The sequence below is a fragment of the Aulonocara sp. 'chitande type north' Nkhata Bay genome, linkage group LG22, assembly GCF_057382095.1.
Source record: "Aulonocara sp. 'chitande type north' Nkhata Bay isolate Kocher_YH1m ecotype deep benthic linkage group LG22, A_spYH_male_GT1.1, whole genome shotgun sequence".
NCBI lineage: Eukaryota > Metazoa > Chordata > Actinopteri > Cichliformes > Cichlidae > Aulonocara > Aulonocara sp. 'chitande type north' Nkhata Bay.
In genome coordinates, this window is record NC_141364.1 from 1,769,802 (window position 1) to 1,789,680 (window position 19,879).

At 45.2% G+C, this 19,879-nt stretch overlaps 1 protein-coding gene across 1 annotated transcript; it reads right to left on the minus strand.

Annotated features, from left to right (window-relative positions):
- Positions 1-901: 901 nt before the first annotated feature.
- On the minus strand, positions 902-18,162 carry LOC147303147 (uncharacterized). The gene is made up of 6 exons (XM_086281455.1): positions 15,404-18,162; positions 14,921-15,196; positions 13,736-13,987; positions 2,545-2,643; positions 2,227-2,322; positions 902-1,944 (listed from the first exon to the last, which is right to left on the minus strand). Exons 1-6 carry the CDS (start codon positions 15,462-15,464, stop codon positions 1,907-1,909), a joined length of 822 nt encoding a protein of 273 aa, XP_086137581.1. The 5' UTR covers positions 15,465-18,162; the 3' UTR covers positions 902-1,906.
- Positions 18,163-19,879: the final 1,717 nt, after the last annotated feature.

Consider the following 19,879-nt stretch of genomic DNA (forward strand, 5'->3'; position numbering starts at 1 on the left):
ACAGTGTGAACGGCACAAATCTGATATTTTCAAATCCAATCTGGGTCACTTTCGTATGTGGTACTGAATCCGATACATATCTGATGTTTTAGAAAGCGACTGCTGTTTTAATGGTCATGTTGCATTAAATCCGTCTTTTATGTCACTGACACAAGACAGACGACAATTATCAGCGCCTGAGAAGACATCATGAACGCTTCCTGTCCATCCAGCGTAGATGTCAGTGAAACTGTTGGGAAGACAACGTTGGAGAAACGTGAACATTTTATTTGTACTGTATAATCAGCAGATTCTGACAGAAATTCGGAATCGGAATTGAGCATTAAGACCTGCAGTGTGAACGTAGCCTTAAGGTCAAAGGTCACTGTTTCGAGGATGCCAATGTTCACATTTTGGACAGAGAGGACAGACGGTTTGAAAGAGGAGTGAAAGAAGCATCTATGTCCACTGTGAGTGACCATCTTTGAACAGAGGCGGGGGTTTACGACACCAACTCTCTGCCATCTATAATCCAGTTCTGAGATCCTCCCCAGACGCCTTAACGCCCACTCACATCCTGGGCCATCTGACCTCAGGAAATCACATGATAGGGTGGGGCCAGGTTTCCTAATGAGCTCACCCGAAACCCTGGCTGATTGGGACCCACACCCGTTTTCACACCACGGCTCATGTGATTAGGTAGAGGATCATCAGGGGGTTGTCTCTCTTGGGGAACCCTCCCATAGGGCTTTACAGCATCCTGCGATTGCATTTGTCCCTAACCATCGGGAACCCTCACATTAACTTTTATAGAGTGGAAAAAGGTTAGCGTTCATCGTCCAGCTTTACTGTGTCTGCTATGCTAACATAGCTGTGTCACTAGCGATCACATAGCACATCATTATAAACCAACTAGCCCAACTTTAGTAACCCTACAAACATCACTGCTGTTTTGTGTTCTGTCTTCACTCATGTCTGAAGTGATAGCAGCGCTGTACGACTTAATTTTTTCTGAAATGCCTCAATCAGAACATGGTATATTATATTTCAATGGAAACTAGCGACCTAACTTCCTGCTAACTTCGCCGTTAAACTTAATAAATTCTGTTTTCCTGGATGCCTGGATGTTAAACGTAATTGTTGCACCTGCCAATCAGCCACACTGATCATTTTATTAAATATGAAAGGATTTAGACAGTTTTTAACTCTCAGTGATGCTGCAGTGATCGTTTGACTTTTGGACCTGCAGCGGAGTTTGGGCCCAGACACAGCTAATGATGACAGACTTAAAGACTGGATTGGCTGACGTCTGAGGCCTGTAGCCAATAAATGCTCTCCAGGGCCTTTATAACTGGACTGATGCTGCATTCAGGGCCTCTGTGTTTGTGAAACTGCTGTTAGTATGTTAGTTAGGATCTGATCGTCTTTGTTAGCTTGTTGGTGTTTGTTAGCCTTCATTGATGGTCTTGTTAATTTAGCCAGAAACCTTGAGTGCCCATTCTATTTTGGTTTTCACCGTTTTCTCCTGTTTTTCCAGCCAGTTTGATGTTACTGTCCTCACTCGTAGACCAACTTGGGGATGCAACAACAGCAACATTTACTTTTAAGCAGGTGTGTTTGTTATTTTTATTCAGAGTTTTACATGGTATAATTTGGTGTTATTGCCATGACAACAGAGCCAACAGCGCACTGAAGCTAAACAGCAAAATAAAATCTGTAAGAAAAAAAAACAAAAAACAATTTTTTTCCAAATGATTTAAAATTGTGGACACAACGGTACATACTGAATCTGCAAGGCACTTATACCAAACTGGAGCCCAGCAGCAGTAGCTTGCTATTGTGCCACACTGTCTTTAGTCTCCATGAGCAGCTACGATGCATATAGTTAACACAGGTGTCCTGCTTCTGTGTGATGGAGCATCAGAGATCAGAATCTGCTGCTGTCTCGCTTCTGTATCTGTCGAGCTGCAGAACACACAAAATAAACATGGATATGATGGATGGTTATAAATCATACAACTGCTTAAAGTCTGTTTCACTCTATAATTTACAAACTGAACATCATGTTGAAACTCTTAAGACTAAAAGGATCATTTTCTCAGAGACTTTTATGCAGTTGGACTTCTATTTGTAAACCTGCAAATGTGCAGCTGCACAAACATCTGCACTAAAGCTGAATCATGTTAAACTTCAATGAGTCTGAAAACAGTGATGATGAGAGCACAGAGGCTCTTTGAGCTCATCCACCTTTCCTCCGGGTAACAGCAGTGATGCTGATCATGATGATTAAGTAGAGCAGTCCAATCAGTGTGCGGACAGTCATGTGCCACAGGTGATCAGCAGCTGGAGGACAAAGAAACATCTGGAATCAGAGCCTCATCCACCACCAGCTACAGTCACTGATCACTCAGTTATTCAGCTGTATGGGAACAAAACTGAACACTTGATTATTCTGGTACGTTTGTCCTGAAACAAACACACTGGGTAACACTCAGAAATTAATATTTTGTCTAAATACTGGTCACAATAATGCAAAAGTCGTTCTTTGAATAACTGCTTTCATACCTAAGATTTCCTCAGGTGCTGCTGCCGCTGTTGCTGCAGTTCTTGTTGTCAGTGAAGTGGTCGTTGTTTTTGGTGGTGGTGTTCGCGTTGTTTTCCTGTCTGTGTTTAACATTTGAAAGATATAAAAGACAGAAAATGTACTTTAGAATAGTAACTTTACATAAAAAAGATTTTTTAAAAACATAACAGAACCCCATGAGTGTTGGTAATCAGCCCAGGACTCTTCTTTTCCAACTAATATTGGTCAGTTTTTGCTGGCCTCTGCAATTCGTCCTCTCAACCCACTGGCTCCAAAACCTTTCCCAGTATCCGCTCACGTTCGCCAACAAAGCATTGTCAGTAAATATATAGATCTAGCACAGCTCATTCTTCCACCACTCAACCAGCCCACTCCACCCATCATGCGCAGTCCGGCCCCATCTCAGGCAAAACAGCTCACTCCACTCGAGTTTTCTTTTGCATTTTCACTATACAGAGACATCTTCTACACTACTTTCCCTTCCCAAAGACAAGTTCTCGATACCTACTTGACCATAATACTCGATCTCGCCCTACACTTCGGCAGCACCAGCTTTTACTAGTACCACATCCAGTTCACTTCTCAAGCAGCTGCTTGCCTACAACAGTTTGATCAGGACACATTCTGGGGCAGGAACTCTACTGTCGCTGTCCGATCTTCACTCTCCTGCAAGATATGCAGTGCTCCGTCACATCCTGCTTCCGTTTGTAGCATTCCAGCCCAAAGCAACTGACAGCCCATAAGCCACACATCCACTCTTACCTGCTTGGGTCCAGCCTCTAAACCAGAAATTTCCAAACCCACAGCATCCATTCCTAGCATGCCTTTGCCACAAGGTACAGACTGAAAGGGCGACCCATCGTGAACCTAGGAGGCCGCACCATTTGCAATAATTCCAACTCCAGAAACTGATTCCAGTTGCCTCATGTCTTAGTGCTGCTATCTCCACTCCTGCTCTTTTTGGGGCAGCGGCCATTCCTGCCCAGCATGCCCCCACAACCCCCCCAAACAATGACCAGTTTTATCTGTTTTGACACCTATACATATTCGCGCTTTAAAAGAAGCCTTAAAAAAAAAATCACCCTTACCCAGACTTGGTGAACTTTTTAGTAAAATGTTTTTAAGGTTTCCACCCAGGGATTGTTACCCAGCCATCAGGTCTCTTGTACCTGTAAAAATCTCCAGTCAGCTCTCAAAGACCCAGACGCCATTGAAAGCCTGCTCGCCAAAGAAGTTAGGAGGGTTTAATGAGTGGACCCTTTCCTAAACTGCCTGTTCCCCTTTTTCGCATCGCTACCAGAAAATATTCAGGCAGAAAGCGCATCATCATCATAAATGTATCTGCACCTCATGGGACTCATGTTTTTAAATTAGAGATGTCATTCCCTGGAAACACCTGGAGAAACACAGCTGACACAAATGAACCTGACGCCACCAGGGAAGCGAAACTGAACACATTGAACATGGAAACAAGACTTTCAAAATAAAACAGGAAAACATAGAGAGACGTAGACATGACAACCACACTTGACATTACAACAATGGTTTGTATCATATCTATCTAATAGACTCCAGTTTGTTCATGTAAATGGAGAGTCCTCTACACACACTGAGGTTAATTATGGAGTTCCACAGGGTTCAGTGCTAGGATCAATTCTGTTTACATTATACATGCTTCCCTTAGGCAGCATCATTAGAAGACATAGCATACATTTACTCTGCTATGCAGATGACACCCAGCTCTATCTGTCCATGAAGCCAGATAACACACACCAATGAGTTAAACTGCAGGAATGTCTTAAAGACATAAAGACCTGGATGGCCGCTAACTTTCTGCTTCTTAATTCAGATCAAACTGAGGTTATTGTACTCATCCCTGAAAAGCTTAGAAATATGGTTGTGAAATGCACTACACACACACACACACACACACACACACACACACACACACACACACACACACACTTCTTTATAGCGAGATGCCACGTTTATTTCTAGTTTTTGTTTGGTGTGACAGTCCAGTCTCAGCTCTTCCCAGCCTCCTTCCCGCTCCTCTCCCGTCTCACAAAAAAAGGGAAGAAACCGTCATCAGACCAAAAACCACCAGCTGTGTTCTCACCTGCCTCTCCAGCACCGCCCCGTTGAGCTCACTGCACCACTCCTCCCCTGCAGCTGAGCCAGGGACATACACCCCCACCGCCCGACTGAGGCCAGGGAGCCGTCTGGCCGAACCTACTTTCGTGGACAGGATGCGATAGCTGCCGTCTTCTCCACCTGTGGACGCACCTGCCTGCCCCCAAGTGGTGCCCCAGATACTGTAGCTGTGGTTGGAGAAGGGTGTTTTTTCCTTGGATTGGCAGACAAGGGAATCTGCCAGTAACCCTTGGTTAAATCCAGTGTCGTGAAAAAACGGGCTGTGCCCAACCGGTCCAGGAGCTCGTCGACCCGGGGCATGGGATAAGCATCAAAGCATGACCCTTCATTCACCTTGCGATAGTCGACACAGAACCGTATAGACCCATCCTTCTTCACCACAAGAACTATGGGGCTACAGCAGGCGCTGTGCGACTCTTCTATCACTCCCATTTTCAGCATTTCAGCCAATTCCCTCTGAACAATTTGCCGGTTATGCTCAGGAAGCCTGTAGGGCCGTGAACGCACCGTCACGCCAGGCTGTGTTTCAAAATGATGCTCAATGAGAGACCTTCGGCCGGGCAGGGGGGAGAACACGTCTGCAAAATGCTGCTGTAAGGCGTCAACATCCGCTTTCTGGGCCTGTGTGAGATGGTCATCACAAGGGAGGGAGGCGGGGATGATAGAATTTGGCCCCTCCGGCCCCAACTCCTCTCTCTCCTTAACCAGGCTTACCAGAGAAGCGTTTTCAGGCTCTCTTCACGCTTTAAGGAGATTGAGGTGATAAATCTGCGGCGCTCTTCCCCTGTCTGACCTCATAGTCAATGTCCCCAATTCGCCGTGTGACCACAAAGTGTCCTTGCCACTTTGCAAGCAACTTTGAGCTGGAAGAAGGGAGTAATACAAGCACTGTTTCCTGGTGAAAATTGCCTGAGTCTAGCCCCTCTGTCATACAGGCGTTGCTGACGCTGCTGAGCCTGGAGCAAATTCTCCCGTGACAACCTCCCCAAAGTGTGGCGTTTCGCTCTCAGGTCCAGCACGTACTGAATCTCATTCTTGGCGAGGCCTGGACCGTCCTCCCAGCTTTCTTTAATCAGGTCGAGCACCCCACGCGGCTTCCTGCCGAACAGCAGTTCAAAGGGAGAAAATCCCATGGAGGCCTGGGGCACCTCCAGCACTGCAAATAACAGAGGGTCTAGCCAGCGATCCCAATTCCGTTCATCCTCGTTAATGAACTTACGAATCATGGACTTTAAAGTCTTGTTCAACCGCTACACCAGCCCGTCCATATGAGGGTGGTGGACGCTGGTTAATGCCCAGTAATTCGTACAGTTCCCGCAGTGTGCGAGACATGAACGATGTGCCCTGATCTCTTTCGGGATTCCAACTCGGGACCTGAAACAGTGCCTGCGCCACACTCTTTGCAGAGATGTTGCGCAGCGCCACTGCTTCCGGGTATCGCGCTGCATAATCCACCAGGACTAACAGAAAGCGATAGCCGCGTGCACTCTGGTGAAACACCCCGATGAGGTCTGTGCCAATGCGCTCAAACGGGACCTCCATGAGTGGGAGCGGGTGCAAAGGCACTTTTGGTATGAACGGCTGATTAACAAGCTGGCAGGACGCGCACCAACGGCTCACATCCGGATGTCCGGCCAATAAAATCAGGCCGTTATTCACTCCAGAGTTTTTTCATATCCTATATGCCCTGCCATGGGGTTATAATGAGCCGCCTGGAAAATCATTGCCCCTCCATGAACTGCTCCAGCACCGACTTCTCCACCAGCAGCGTCTCCCCCTCTGACGATCCCGGCTGCAGCCACCACACCGCCGCGTCGTGTAGTTTCCGGGCCCAAGCAAACGGCCGATCCTCCCCGGCGAATATCCTCAGGGGCAAGATCCATCCTGTCCAACACCGCCCGGCTCATGTCCTCGAAGTTGCTCCTCGAGGAGCTCAGACGGCGGCCCTGAGTCTGCCGCCGTCTGAGCCTCCCCCGACAGCAGAGGAAGCAAACGTGGAGCCCACTAAACCTGCGGCCACTTCCAAGGTGGCCGCAGGTTTAGTGGGCCACCTTGGAAGTGGTTTAGCTCCAATCAGCCGCTCCAGAACCTGGGTCTGCCGGTCCGCCTGCTCCTTCAGCTTTGATCACGCTGGAGCGCCGCCTGGTCTTGGCTCATCTTCGCCATCTCTGCTGGCATTTGCGCCAGGAACTGCAAAGGCTGGGCAGCATGTGGGTCTGACATTCCCACCAGACAAGGTTTCGGCACAACTTGTGAAATGCACTTCACACACACACACAGTTCTTTATAGCGAGATGCCACGTTTATTTTTAGTTTTTGTTTGTTGTGACAGTCCACAGTCTGGACAGCTCCGGTCTCAGCTGTTCCCAGCCTCCTTCCCACTCCGTCTCACTAAAAAAGGGAATGCCACCAGCTGTTTCCTCTCCAGCACCGCCCCGTTGATCTCACTGCACCACTCCTCCCCTGCAGCCGAGCCCGGGACCACACCTCCGCCACAGTGGTATCTAAGCAGATTCTTACTCTGGATGGCATTACCTTGGCCTCCAGTAACGCTGTGAGGAACCTTGGAGTCATTTTTGACCAGGACATGTCCTTCAACGCACATATTAAACAAATATGTAAGACTGCTTTCTTCCATTTGTGCAACATCTCTAATGTTAGAAATATCCTGTCTCAGAGTGACGCTGAAAAACTAGTTCATGCATTTATTACTTCCAGGCTGGACGACTGTAATTCATTATTATCAGGATGTCCTAAAAACTCCCTGAAAAGCCTTCAGCTAATCCAAAATGCTGCAGCAAGAGTCCTGACAGGGACTAGAAAGAGAGCAGATTTCTCCTGCTCCTCACATACAAGGTCTTAAATAATCAGGCCCCATCTTATCTTAATGACCTTGTAGTACCATATCACCCTATTAGAGCACTTCGCTCTCGCTCTGCAGGCCTACTTGTTGTTCCTAGAGTATTTAAAAGTAGAATGGGAGGCAGAGCCTTCAGTTTTCAGGCCCCTCTTCTGTGGAACCAGCTTCCAGTTTGGATTCAGGAGACAGACACTATCTCTACTTTCAAGATCAGGCTTCAAACTTTCCTTTTTGCTAAAGCATATAGTTAGGGCTGGACCAGGTGACCCTGAATCCTCCCTTAGTTATGCTGCAATAGACGTAGGCTGCCGGGGGATTCCCATGATGCATTGAGTTTTTCCTTTCCAGTCACCTTTCTCACTCACTATGTATTAACAGACCTCTCTGCATTGAATCATATCTGTTATTAATCTCTGTCTCTCTTCCACAGCATGTCTTTTATCCTGTCTTCCTTCTCTCACCCCAACCAATCACAGCAGATGGCCCCGCCCCTCCCTGAGCCTGGTTCTGCCGGAGGTTTCTTCCTGTTAAAAGAGCAGGGGTGATGTCGTGCATAGAAGGGGTCCTGGTGATAATACGGGCAGCAGAGTTCTGGATACGTTGAAGCTCATGGATAGATTTTTGACTAAGACCAAAAGAAGAGAGCTGCAGTAATCGATCCAGACTGTGAACAAGAGTGTCAGCGGCATGTGGGGTCACTGTTTGATCAGACTTCACAAACAGGAAAAGACTCCTGGACATTGATTAAACATAAACTAGAATAATACTCGACTTAACCATAACCAAATAATAACACCAGAACTTTGTGTTAATTGAATCTAACATTAGAAAATACAAAATACTCAAAACGCTGGTTTACGTGAACAGTCGAACTCGGTTTGTTCTGTGTCCAGTCCTCATTGGGGTCTATGCTGACTGGCTTACTGTACAGATGTGAGGTGATTCAGTCTCAACATGTAACTCTACACGACTTACAGTAGAGAGCAATGAAGTGAAAATCTACCTTTGTAACAGCGCTTTCTAAAGTGCATCACGTCATGAAGAGGACAGTTATTCACATCCTCTCTGGGACATGTCAACAGAAAACGATTCTAATATTACGTGTGGGTTTAAGATTCAAAAACAGAAAAAGGGAAGTGAAAGTTTGACGTTACCTGGCGGGATCACCCTCAGCTCTGCGGCCGTTTCGTTATTGCACAGGTATGTTCCAGAGTCTGAGACAGCAGCTCCACGAATGTGCAGTGACTTATCCACGAATGCATGGTAATGTTCTCCTGGATCATCGTGTCTCATTACACCGTCATTAAAAACTGTAAGTATGATAACTTTCCTCCCTTCTGTCTCTCTGCTCCAGGTCACGTTGCCCTGAGGGCGAGGACAGGGCAGAGTGATGGGCTGCTGCTCCTCAGCTTCTCTATAGATTAAATCTGTGAAACATAATCTATGAAAATATCTAACAATACCAAATTATCTGTTTACACATGAAAGGCGGAGTGTTAGAAGCCTGTACCTGCAGAGACATCAGAGCCCAGAATAAAAGCACAAAGACAGCAAATGTTCACCCACATCCTGATGCACTGAAATAACTGCAACAGCTGACCCAGGCTTCTGTTTCTGCTGAGAACAGGAACTGTGTGGTTTACACGCACATCTTCTGCACATCTCAGAGTCTTTTTATAGGAAATGAATATTAATGTTTCCTGTTAATATTTCCTCAGGATTTGTTGTTGACTACCGACAACAACAAAACTGTGTCTGTACTGGAAAGTGAAAATTACTTTTCTGTGAACAAACACACTACGCCACAGCTACAGTGGGGCAAAAAAGCATTTAGTCAGCCACCAATTGTGCAAGTTCTCCCACTTCAAAAGATGAGAGAGTTCTTCCATCACAGGTATGCGTCAACTATGAGACAAAATGAGGACAAAGATCACATCGTCTCATTTTTAAAGAACTGATTTGTAAATCGTGGTGGAAAATAAGTATTTGGTGAGTAACAAAAGTTGATCTCAGTACTTTGTTATATACCCTTTGTTGGCAATGACAGAGGTCAAATGTTTCCTGTAAGTCTTAGCGAGGTTTTCACACACTGTTGCAGAGGTGTGGACTCGAGTCACATGACTTGGACTCGAGTCATTAATTTTATGACTTTAGACTTGACTTGAAAAAATGTTCTAAGACTTGTGACTTGACTTGGACTTTTACACCAATGACCTGGGACTTGAACCGGTTTACTTGAAAAGACTTGATATTTCACCCCAAATCTAAAATTTAACACACACATTATATACACATATAAGTGTGCATCATTAATTCAATTCATTCATTCGTTTATTCCAACCACACTCCGTACGTATGTGTGTGTGAGCTGTAGCACAGCCAATCAAATTAACCAGATTTCTTTTTTAAGAAGAAAAAAAACGCTCAAAAATGTTATTTTTTCCAGGTACATAAACTATGAAGTAGTCAACAAAAAACCGAAACGCAATATGCAAAACATGCAAGCAGAGAATCACAGACAGAGATGGAGCAACTTCCAGCAGTTGGAGTTGCATAAAGAACGGTAGGCGGTGCTTCATGACTTCATCTAACTGGCAAATGTTGTCCAGGCTCCGTTGGTGATACAGTTTTTTTTAATGTGTATGATATTTTTGTCATGCGATTTTAAAGCCGGTCCTACAACCGCATCCAAGAATAACATGCAGCTTATCTCAGAACTGTCGGTGAAAATTATTCTTGGAGCTAGGTTTAATTGAGCTGCATTTTAAAGAGGTGCAATTTCACAATTTGTCTATATTTTCTAAGTTCACTATTTTGTCATGTGTTGAGAAAAACAGATTTAAAAATCACACGGTCTAATATTTACATTTAGCATAACTGCAACATTATTTTCTTTTCTTTTTTTTAAGACTTGAAATTCAAAGTTTCAGACTTGTGACTTTACTCGGACTTTTACAGTGACTTGAGACTCGACTCTGACTTGAGGATAAAGACTTGAGACTTACATGAGACTTGCAAAACAATGACTTGGTCCCACCTCTGCACTGTTGCCCCACAGCCTGATGTTCCCACCATGCTTCACAGCAGGTATGCTGTTCTTTGGATGCAACTCAGCATTCTTTCTCCTCCAAACACAACAATTAGACTTTTTAGCAAAAAGATCTATTTTGGCTTCATCTGAACATATGACATTCTCTCAGTCCTCTTCTGGATCCAAATGCTTTCTAGCAAACTTCAGACGGGCCTGGGCGTGCACCAGCTTAATCAGAGCGACACGTCTGGCACTGCAGGATTTGAGTCCCTGGCGGCTTCGTTAGCCTTTGTTACTTTGGTCCCAGCTCTCTGCAGGTCATTCGCTCGCGCCCCCCGTGTGGTTCTGGGATCTTTGCTCACCGTTCATGTGATCGACCCCACGGGGTGAGAGCTTCCATGGAGCCCCAGGTCGACGGAGATTATCACTGGTCTTGCTCCCACAGTTGATTTCTTCACACCAAGCTGCTTGCCTATTGCAGATTCAGTCTTCCCAGCCCGCTGCAGATCTACAATTTTGTTTCTGGTGTCCTTTGACAGCTCTTTGGTCTTGGACATAGTGGAGTTTGGAGTGTGACTGTTTGAGGTTGTGGACATGTGTCTTTTATCCTGATAACGAGCAAAAACAGGTGCTATTAATACAGGTAACAAGAGGAGGACAGAGGAGCCTCTTACAGAAGAAGTTACAGGTCTGTGAGAGCCAGAAATCTTGCTTGTTTGTAGGCGACCAAATACTTATTTTCCACCATAATTTGCAAATAAATTCTTTAAAAATGAAAATTTTTTACTCATTTTGTCTCTCATATCCTGGAACACCACCAAGTCATTGGTTCAGGTATGTGGATGACACCTGGGTGACAATCAAATCTCAGGACGTTCCACATTTCACGGATCACATTAACTCAGTGGACCGACACATCAGATTCACCAGGGAGGATATGAACAGGGGCAGGTTAGCCTTCTTAGACTGTGAGATTTCCATCAGTAATGGGGGACATCTACAAGCTGATGTGTACCGTAAACCTACACATACGGATCAGTATCTAAGGTTTGACTCTCATCATCCACTGGAGCTCAAACTGGGCGTCATCAGGACGCAACACAGAGCGAACACCATCCCTACTGACACAGCAGCCAGGGAGGCAGAAGAACATCAGGAAGGCCCTGAATAAATGTGGTTATCCCAGCTGGACTTTTGTCAAAGCTGGGAAGGCTCCTAAAGAAAGCTCCAGCTGATCCAGGAGAGAAGGACAACCACATGTTAATGATCCAGGCACTGACCTCACAGCCCATGGTTCATTCAGTTGTGCTAGTTTCCATTATTATGCAAATGTCCTGTTTATAAATTTTTATCAGCCTCGGCTGAAGAAGTCACCTGGATGATGATCAAATGTTTCTCCCACTGACAACACAACGTCCAGATGAACAGAATCAACTTTTTGGGATAGAGTGCTCCCAGCTTTCTGTCGAATGGCCTTCATTGCTTGGAGAATCGAGGAGAGCATCCGGCAGGCTCTACGGGATGATAATAATAATGCATTGGATTTATATAGCGCTTTTCAAGGCACCCAAAGCGCTTTACAATGCCACTATTCATTCACACACACATTCACACACTGGTGGAGGCAGCTACAGGTGTAGCCACAGCTGCCCTGGGGCAGACTGACAGAAGCCAGGCTGCCATATCGCACCATCGGCCCCTCTGGCCAACACCAGTAGGCGGTAGGTGAAGTGTCTTGCCCAAGGACACAACGACCAGGACAGAGAGCCCGGGGATCGAACCGGCGACCTTCCGGTTACAGATGCGCTCCCCTAACCCTGACCTCCTCCAACCTCCAGATCGCCGTTTTGTTCCCACGTTCGGACTCACATATCTAAATTCTCCTGTCACCACAGAGCAGGTTGAACCATCGCCTTACCGAAGCGCCACTTCTGGTGGGAAACGTGCGCGGGAGTACGTCTCCGCCTGCGAGACCTGCACCAGGAGCAAAACCAGACTACTGCAGCCATTAGCCATACCTTCCTGCACTTGGTCACACATTTGTCTGGACTTCGTCACCAGTTTGCTCATCTCGGCAGGTAAATCCGTAATTCTCTCTGTAATTGATAGATTCTCCAAAGCCACTGACTTTATAGCCTTGGACAAACTCCCCACAGCTACTGAAACCGCTAAACTTTTGGTCGCTTCATCTTCAAGCGCCACAAGAGCTCAATCCGAGATCACCTCCAGCAGAGGACCCCAGTTCACATCACAGGGTTGGAAGTCATTTTGCTCTTTAGGGGACCAGGTCAGCCTCAGACCAACGGAAAGACTTCTTAGGTTCTTAGCTTTTGTGTTCTCATGTTTATCGCAGGTTTAGTTCAGTGTGTAGTCTGTCTCTCTGTGTCGTGTCTGCGTCTTTGTTTAGTGGTTTCCTGTTTTATTGTGAAAGTCTGTCTTGTGTTAGTGTGTGCAGCTTTGCTCCCCCTGTCTCGTTAGTCCAACCCCTCCCAGCTGTGTCTCCCTCCTGTGTCGCGTCGTACCATCAGATTATGCCTGTGACAGTATTCAGTGTTCACTTCATGTTTTGTTTCCGTGCCAGCAATAAAGCTGAGGTTTGGAGTTGTATTCAGGGTCCTCCTCTCCCTCCGCCTGCACACAGAGCCCTGACAGATCAGATGCTCTCCTGAGAGAAACTGGGAGACGAGCGGGGATAAATCATGAACTCAAAAGCTATATAATAATTCAAAAACACAAAACACTGGGTCACCGACCCAGGACCGTGACACGTTCCTTCATACTTGACCCTCCTCTCATTTCAGATTTTTTCAGGTCACATCGCAGGTTGGAGGCTGCTGCATGGCTGCTGCATGGCTGCTGCATGGCTGCCAGCTTGGCCATCTGGCCAAGCAGAGTTGCACTTTTTAAATGTCTTTTATTTTCCAGCTGCCCTCCTTCTGTGTCACACACAGGTATCTCAGGTCCCAGCAACATGATTGGATAATTAGGTCACGTGTGTGAGTAAACCTCCCCTGACACCACACCCTGAATCCATTGCTCCACCCCTCCCAGGCAGCTGAGCCACAAACCACACCCCGCCCCAAGGTCACTACCATGAGATATTTTATATTCACTGTCTTATTCTCACCGCTGTCAGATTTCTCCTCTTTGATCACTTTTAGATAAACAGCTGGTTTTCCATCACAGTGGTACAGTCCGGAGTCAGCAAGCTGAACATCTGGAATAATCAACATCTGGCCCACAGTGGAAGCATGAGGGCAGACTATCTGTTGTTTTCCAGCAAAACTTCTGCTCCACGATGGACTTCCTGATCTTCGACCAGCATGAGGGCATCTCAGGGTGACGTTCCTCCCCCCCACAACAGCGAGTCTCATTGTTCCTGTGCACAGTAAACATGAACATTACGGGGTCAGCACCTGTCTAAGGTTCACACACATGCATTCGGTCTGTCTTCTGACTTTCATTCTCCTCTCCAGGCTCTCCTCCACCTCTCCAGGCTCTCACTGCAGATCACAGTGTCGTCTGCAAACAGAGTCCACAGAGACTCCGGCCTGACCTCATCTGTCAGTCTTTCCATCACTGCAAACAGGAAGGAGCTAAAAGCCGATCCCTGATGTAATCCCACCTGCACCTTCACACCCGTCTCTCTGCTCTTATACATGAGTTGCACCACCCTCACTTCTCTGCCACTCCTGTCTTCCATCTTCAGTGCACCTCTCTAAACAAAATGAAATGTTCTCGAGAGACAGAGAAACATGGTCACATGACCTCATATATTCAGACCTGAGTTCAGGGTCATAAGCCTGGGCTGATGTAACGGTCAGAGAGGCAAAGCTTTTCTAGTCTGTGCTGTTTCAGATGCTTTTTGTGGCAGACACGCAGCTACACTGGGGCCATGCGGCACATGTTACCTGCTCACCAGCAGAGCCACACCAGTGAGCCAACGTTCATTATGCAAATTTAGATGTACCGGAAATTTACATAACGATGTAACGTCATAAGGGTTTCTTTTGAAAAGCAGGCTTTCCTAATTATAAACTACTACTATAACAATAATTCTCGGTATGTGGAGAAGACATCGTGTCATTTCTTAACCATTTATCAGTTTTTGTAGTTGCACCAGTGCAGCCAGTTTTGGCCCAGCAGGTGATGTCAGCGGGGAAGCTAAGCTAACCTCTGACCCACACTGACTGCTCAGATGTGAGCAACATCTGACTCAGAGACTGTTATGACCTCAGCACTGAGAAAATATCCACATCATGTTGGGAAAAACCCAACTGAAGACTGAAAAATCGAATAAGTTTGCTGTCACCTGACGGGATCACTGTGAGCGCCACAGCAGCTTTATCGTCACAGAAGTAGGTTCCCGAGTGCGAGACAGCAGCTCTGTAAATGTAGAGCGACAGGTCGTCGTATGCAGTGTACTGCTTGGTGAGGTCATCGTGTCTTATTAAACGTCCGCCATCGGCTGTCAGGATCTCCTCTCTGCTGTCATTTCTCTCTCTGCTCCACGTCACTCTGCGCTCCTCGGAGAGAGGACACCTCAGAACAACGGAGCGCTCTTCTTCAGCCACTTCATGCATCAAACCTGCAAAACACAATATCATAAAAATACAAGTGAACATTTGGCTGCAGCTGGATTAAGATTAAATCTTTACTGAGGTTTTTTAAATTAAATCAGCTGCACCACACACCACTGACACAGGCTTCAATATGCAAACTTATCATTAAGGTGTAAAGAACAAGTTTAAACATTTAGGTCAACATGTTCAGAATGAATGTAAACGGTTCTTACCTGCAGTGACTTTACAGCTCAGGAAAAAGGCAAAAAGACAGCAGCAGATGTTTGCTGCCATCCTGATACAGACAGAAAAGATTTAAACTCTGACTTCATCTTTTCTTCATGAGAAGAGGATCAGGAGTTATTTAGGAACGGCCTTAACACCTCTCACTGTCTTTTAATAGTGTTTCCTGTTTTGTGCGCATGAACGTGTGCAAATACAGTGTTGGTGCTAAAGGCGTTCGGGGAAGTGTGACTTCTGAAACACAAAGAGGATTTAAAGAAACCTGCATCAGAAACTGGCTGATGGCAGCAGAGACCCAGGAGCAGAGTGGGACAGGGCGCTGATGACCGGTCGGGCGGAGACGCAAATGGACCAGACGGTGTGGAAACCTCTGGTGAGACAGAGCTAGCTGCAGCTGTGCAGGACACGCAGCGTGCTCAGGACGCTTCTCAAGCTCAGGGAGCGACGTGGAGTTTGTGGCCGGCTGGAAACGCTCGCTCGAGCTCCCAGCTGATGCAGGAGGCTGAGACAGCTCGCAGCCTCCCCCATGTTACATAGTTAATGTTGGATTGCAGTCGGCACAGTCAGAGGACATATCTTACACATCGTGTTTAGACATTAAACTAAACATTACCCTCTGAACAATGTCCTGCTTCTCCTCAGTTACTTCATAGATTAAATCTTACAAACACATTTAAACACAAAAGACAAAATGCAGTGAGCCCAGTGAGTGTGAGTGTCTGGTAGTAGGAACTCAAGCGCAGAGCCGTAGGCGTCTCCAAAAAACAGTTTATTCACAGCACCAGTGCACGATATATACAGTGGAGGGGAAGCTCTCTCACACTCGCTCACGTCTTCTTGCCCAAACTCACACACGTTCACACGACTGGGGGGTCACAGGTACGGAAAGTCTGTCGCAGAAGAGAGGGAAGTCACACACGAATCACAGGTTCACCAGCGCTGGGAGAAACACTAACGTCTGTAGTACAACCACCCAGCGACGAGAGGATCTGTGTTCCAGCCTCAAATAGTGCTCCAGGTGATGACCGCTGATTGTTGACAGGTGTGTGGGCCAAGGGCGGAGCCCACAGTGAGCTCCGCCCAGGCAGAGAGAGAGAGAACCAAACAACACATGTAGCCCTGTGGGGCCGGGCGGGCGCGGAGACCATGACAGTGAGAGCCTATAACAACACAGCAGGAGATGTTCACTGTCACCATCGTTCTGTACTCAGATTAGCATCTGAGCTAATACTTCGGGCTGAGAGCAGGAACTCTGTGGTTATGTGTGGGTTTGCCCACACGTAACCACAGACAAAGAGGTGCTTTATATACAAGGTCAAAAAACCTGTACTGAGTCCATCCACAACTCAGCTAAACTAAAGTTCGTGGATGGTTTTGTTTCTTATGTAATATCTCAAAGAGCAGCTCTGCTAACTCAAACTGACTCATGTGTTATTTTTACTTTAAGCTGAAAACAGGAACTGTGCGGTCGTGTTTGCAGGTCCTCAGCACACCACAGTGTCTTTTTAGACGCATACAGAAGATGTGTGAACTGCCATCAGACACATGCAGTGTGACGTTTCCTCCGTCTAGTCTGCGCAAGTAAAGAATACAACAGAATTCAAATGTCTGCAACAGCAGAAGACGAAGAGAGGACTCCTCAACTGTGTGGCACATCGATCATGCAGGTGCACTGAAACCTGCTCCTCACATACAAGATATTGAATATTCAGGCCCATCTTATCTTAATGACCTTGTAGTACCATATCAGCACTTTGCTCTCAAAACATATAGCTGTAGGCTGCTGGGAGATTCCCATGATGCACTGGGAGTTTATTGTTCAGTCACTATGTATTTATAGACCTCTCTGCATTAGTTATTTTTAATCTGTGGCAGTCTTCACAGCGTGTCTTTGTCCTGTCTTCCTCCTCTCGGCCCCAGATGGTTTCTCTGTATTATTGTAGTCTTTATCTTACCATACAGAGCATGCTGAGGTGCCTGCTCTTGTGATTTGTTGCTACAATGAAATTGAATAGAATTTGTCTAACAGCAGGAAAGCAGCACAGCATGGCTGTGAAAGCAGGGTTACGTCTATGAGACAGCACCGTAATATTTTGCCACTAAAATCAATAATTATTGTAACAAATAATTGGAATCAAATATTGATGAAAATAATTGTGATAATTAATTTGGTCATAGTGATGAAGTCCAAATTACAAGGCTGCCGGTCCAGACGGTGTAGCTGAATGTGAAAAGGAAGCACGGCATCATCAACACCTGTCTGAGTCACACATGCCCACTCAGTCCTCGTGGAAGAAGTGTCGAAAAGGTGGAGCTGAAAAGCTGAGAGAGGAAAATAGATGCAGCTGCTGCATCGTGAACATTAGTACCACCAACAACTAACCAACCAGCCTCAGGGTGCTGGACTTGGGGTGAAACCCTTCATGCATGGTCAAGAGCTTCCTGGACTTGATGTCAGTGGCTTCTATCTCCTTCTTTGGGCAGCTTATTATCCCAGCAGGGTACCTGATCACATCAGGGCAGGTGTTGATGTTCTTGTTCTTATCGTTCAGCTGACTCCTCAGGACTTGCCTGACCCTCTGCGGGTACTTGGTGGTTGCGGTTTTTCTAGCGACCTTTCCATGACTCCCACAAGACTTTTTTGAGCATGTTGTAAGCTTTGTGCTTCTTTGGAGATCCCAAAGATAACTAGAAAAATTTGCATTTCCTGCGAAAATGCAGTGTGGATGCTTAAAGCTGAAGCTGTATGCAAAAAGTAGCTGAAAAAGCTGAAAAGTTGCAGAAATTGTAAAAACTTTGCAGAAGCAAAAGAAGTTTGCTAAAATGGAATAACTTAGCAGAACTGCAATATCTTAGAGGAAACATAATACTTGGCAGAAATACAATAGCATAGCAGAATTTAGCAGAAATATTGTAACTTACCAGAAACATGATAACTTCTCAAAAATACAAGAATTTAGGAGAAATAGTATAAGATAACAGAAAGAATATATTTAGCCAAAAATACTTAAACATTACAGAAACACTATGATTTAGAAAAATAGTACAACAGAGCAGAAATATTGTGATTTACCAGAGACACTGTGATGAACTATGAATATTGTAATTTTAAATTGAGACTATGTTTTAGCACAAATATTATAATTTGGCAGAAATACTATAATTTAGCAGAAATACTATATTAAGCACAAATCCTATAAAAAGCAGAAATGGTATGATTAAGCACAAATACTACATTTAGTAGAAATACTTTGTTTTAGCACAAATCCCATAAAAAGCAGAAATACTGTACTATGATTTACTAGAAAAACTATAATTAATCAGAAATACTAAATTTAGCAGAAATACTATATTAAGCACAAATACTATGAAAAGCAGAAATAGTATGATTAAGCATAAATACTACATTTAGCAGAAATACTATATTAAGCACAAATCCTATAAAAGCAGAAATAGTATATTAAGCACAAATCTTATAAAATAGCAGAAATAGTATGATTTAGCACAATAGTAATAAGTTAAACAGAAAAATTGGAAAAGCAAAATGGACAGCTGAAAAAATGCTGAACATGCTGAGGGTCCCTCAAATATACTTGTTAAATGACAAAAATCTGCAAAAAAATTTATTACAGCCACACAATCACAAATATGTACACATGAGGAAACACACATGCACAGAGAGACCCACACACAAGATCCAATTCAGTCAACCAGATCATCTCTCTCTCTCTCTCTCTCTCTCTCTCTCTCTGTCACACACACACACAGGGAGAGAGAAGTAAGTTTCTAGGTCATCCTGGGAGCTGGTGAATTTGAATCCACCAATCAGAGAGGCTGTGCACTTTTCCCCACCAAAACAGGTGAATCTGTTTACACACACAGCAGCACAGAGAGACACAGGATTTTTGCAGTCTATTTCTCATAGTGAGGACTTCCCTCAAACAAATGACCGTAATTTCCTAACCGTAGGGGCTAGAACGGTCATTCTTACACCGTTTTGTTCAGAAGAGATGGGGGAATCTTCAAGTGTTGACAATTTAATATTAAAATATGAATTTTTAGAGATATATGACATGGATGACTTGTTGACTTAGAAGCCACGAATTCCCCAATATGCAAATTTGAATGCCTGAGACCACATATGTGATTGGCTGGCTGGGAAGCCGTGCAGGCCCTGATTTGTGGGTTTGAATTCCTCAGCCCTCAGATATGATTGGCTGGCTTAGAAGCCACGAAGGCCCCAATATGCAAATTTGAATGCCTCAGGACACTTATTTGATTGGCTGGGAAACTGTGCAGGCCCTGATTTGAAAATTTGAATGTCTCAGTCCTCACAGAGGATTGGCTGCCTGGGGACCTGGCAGAAATATATAGAAATACTATTATTAAGCATAAATACTACATTTAGTAGAAATACTATGTTTTAGCACAAATATTATAAAAAGAAGAAATACTATAATTTAGCA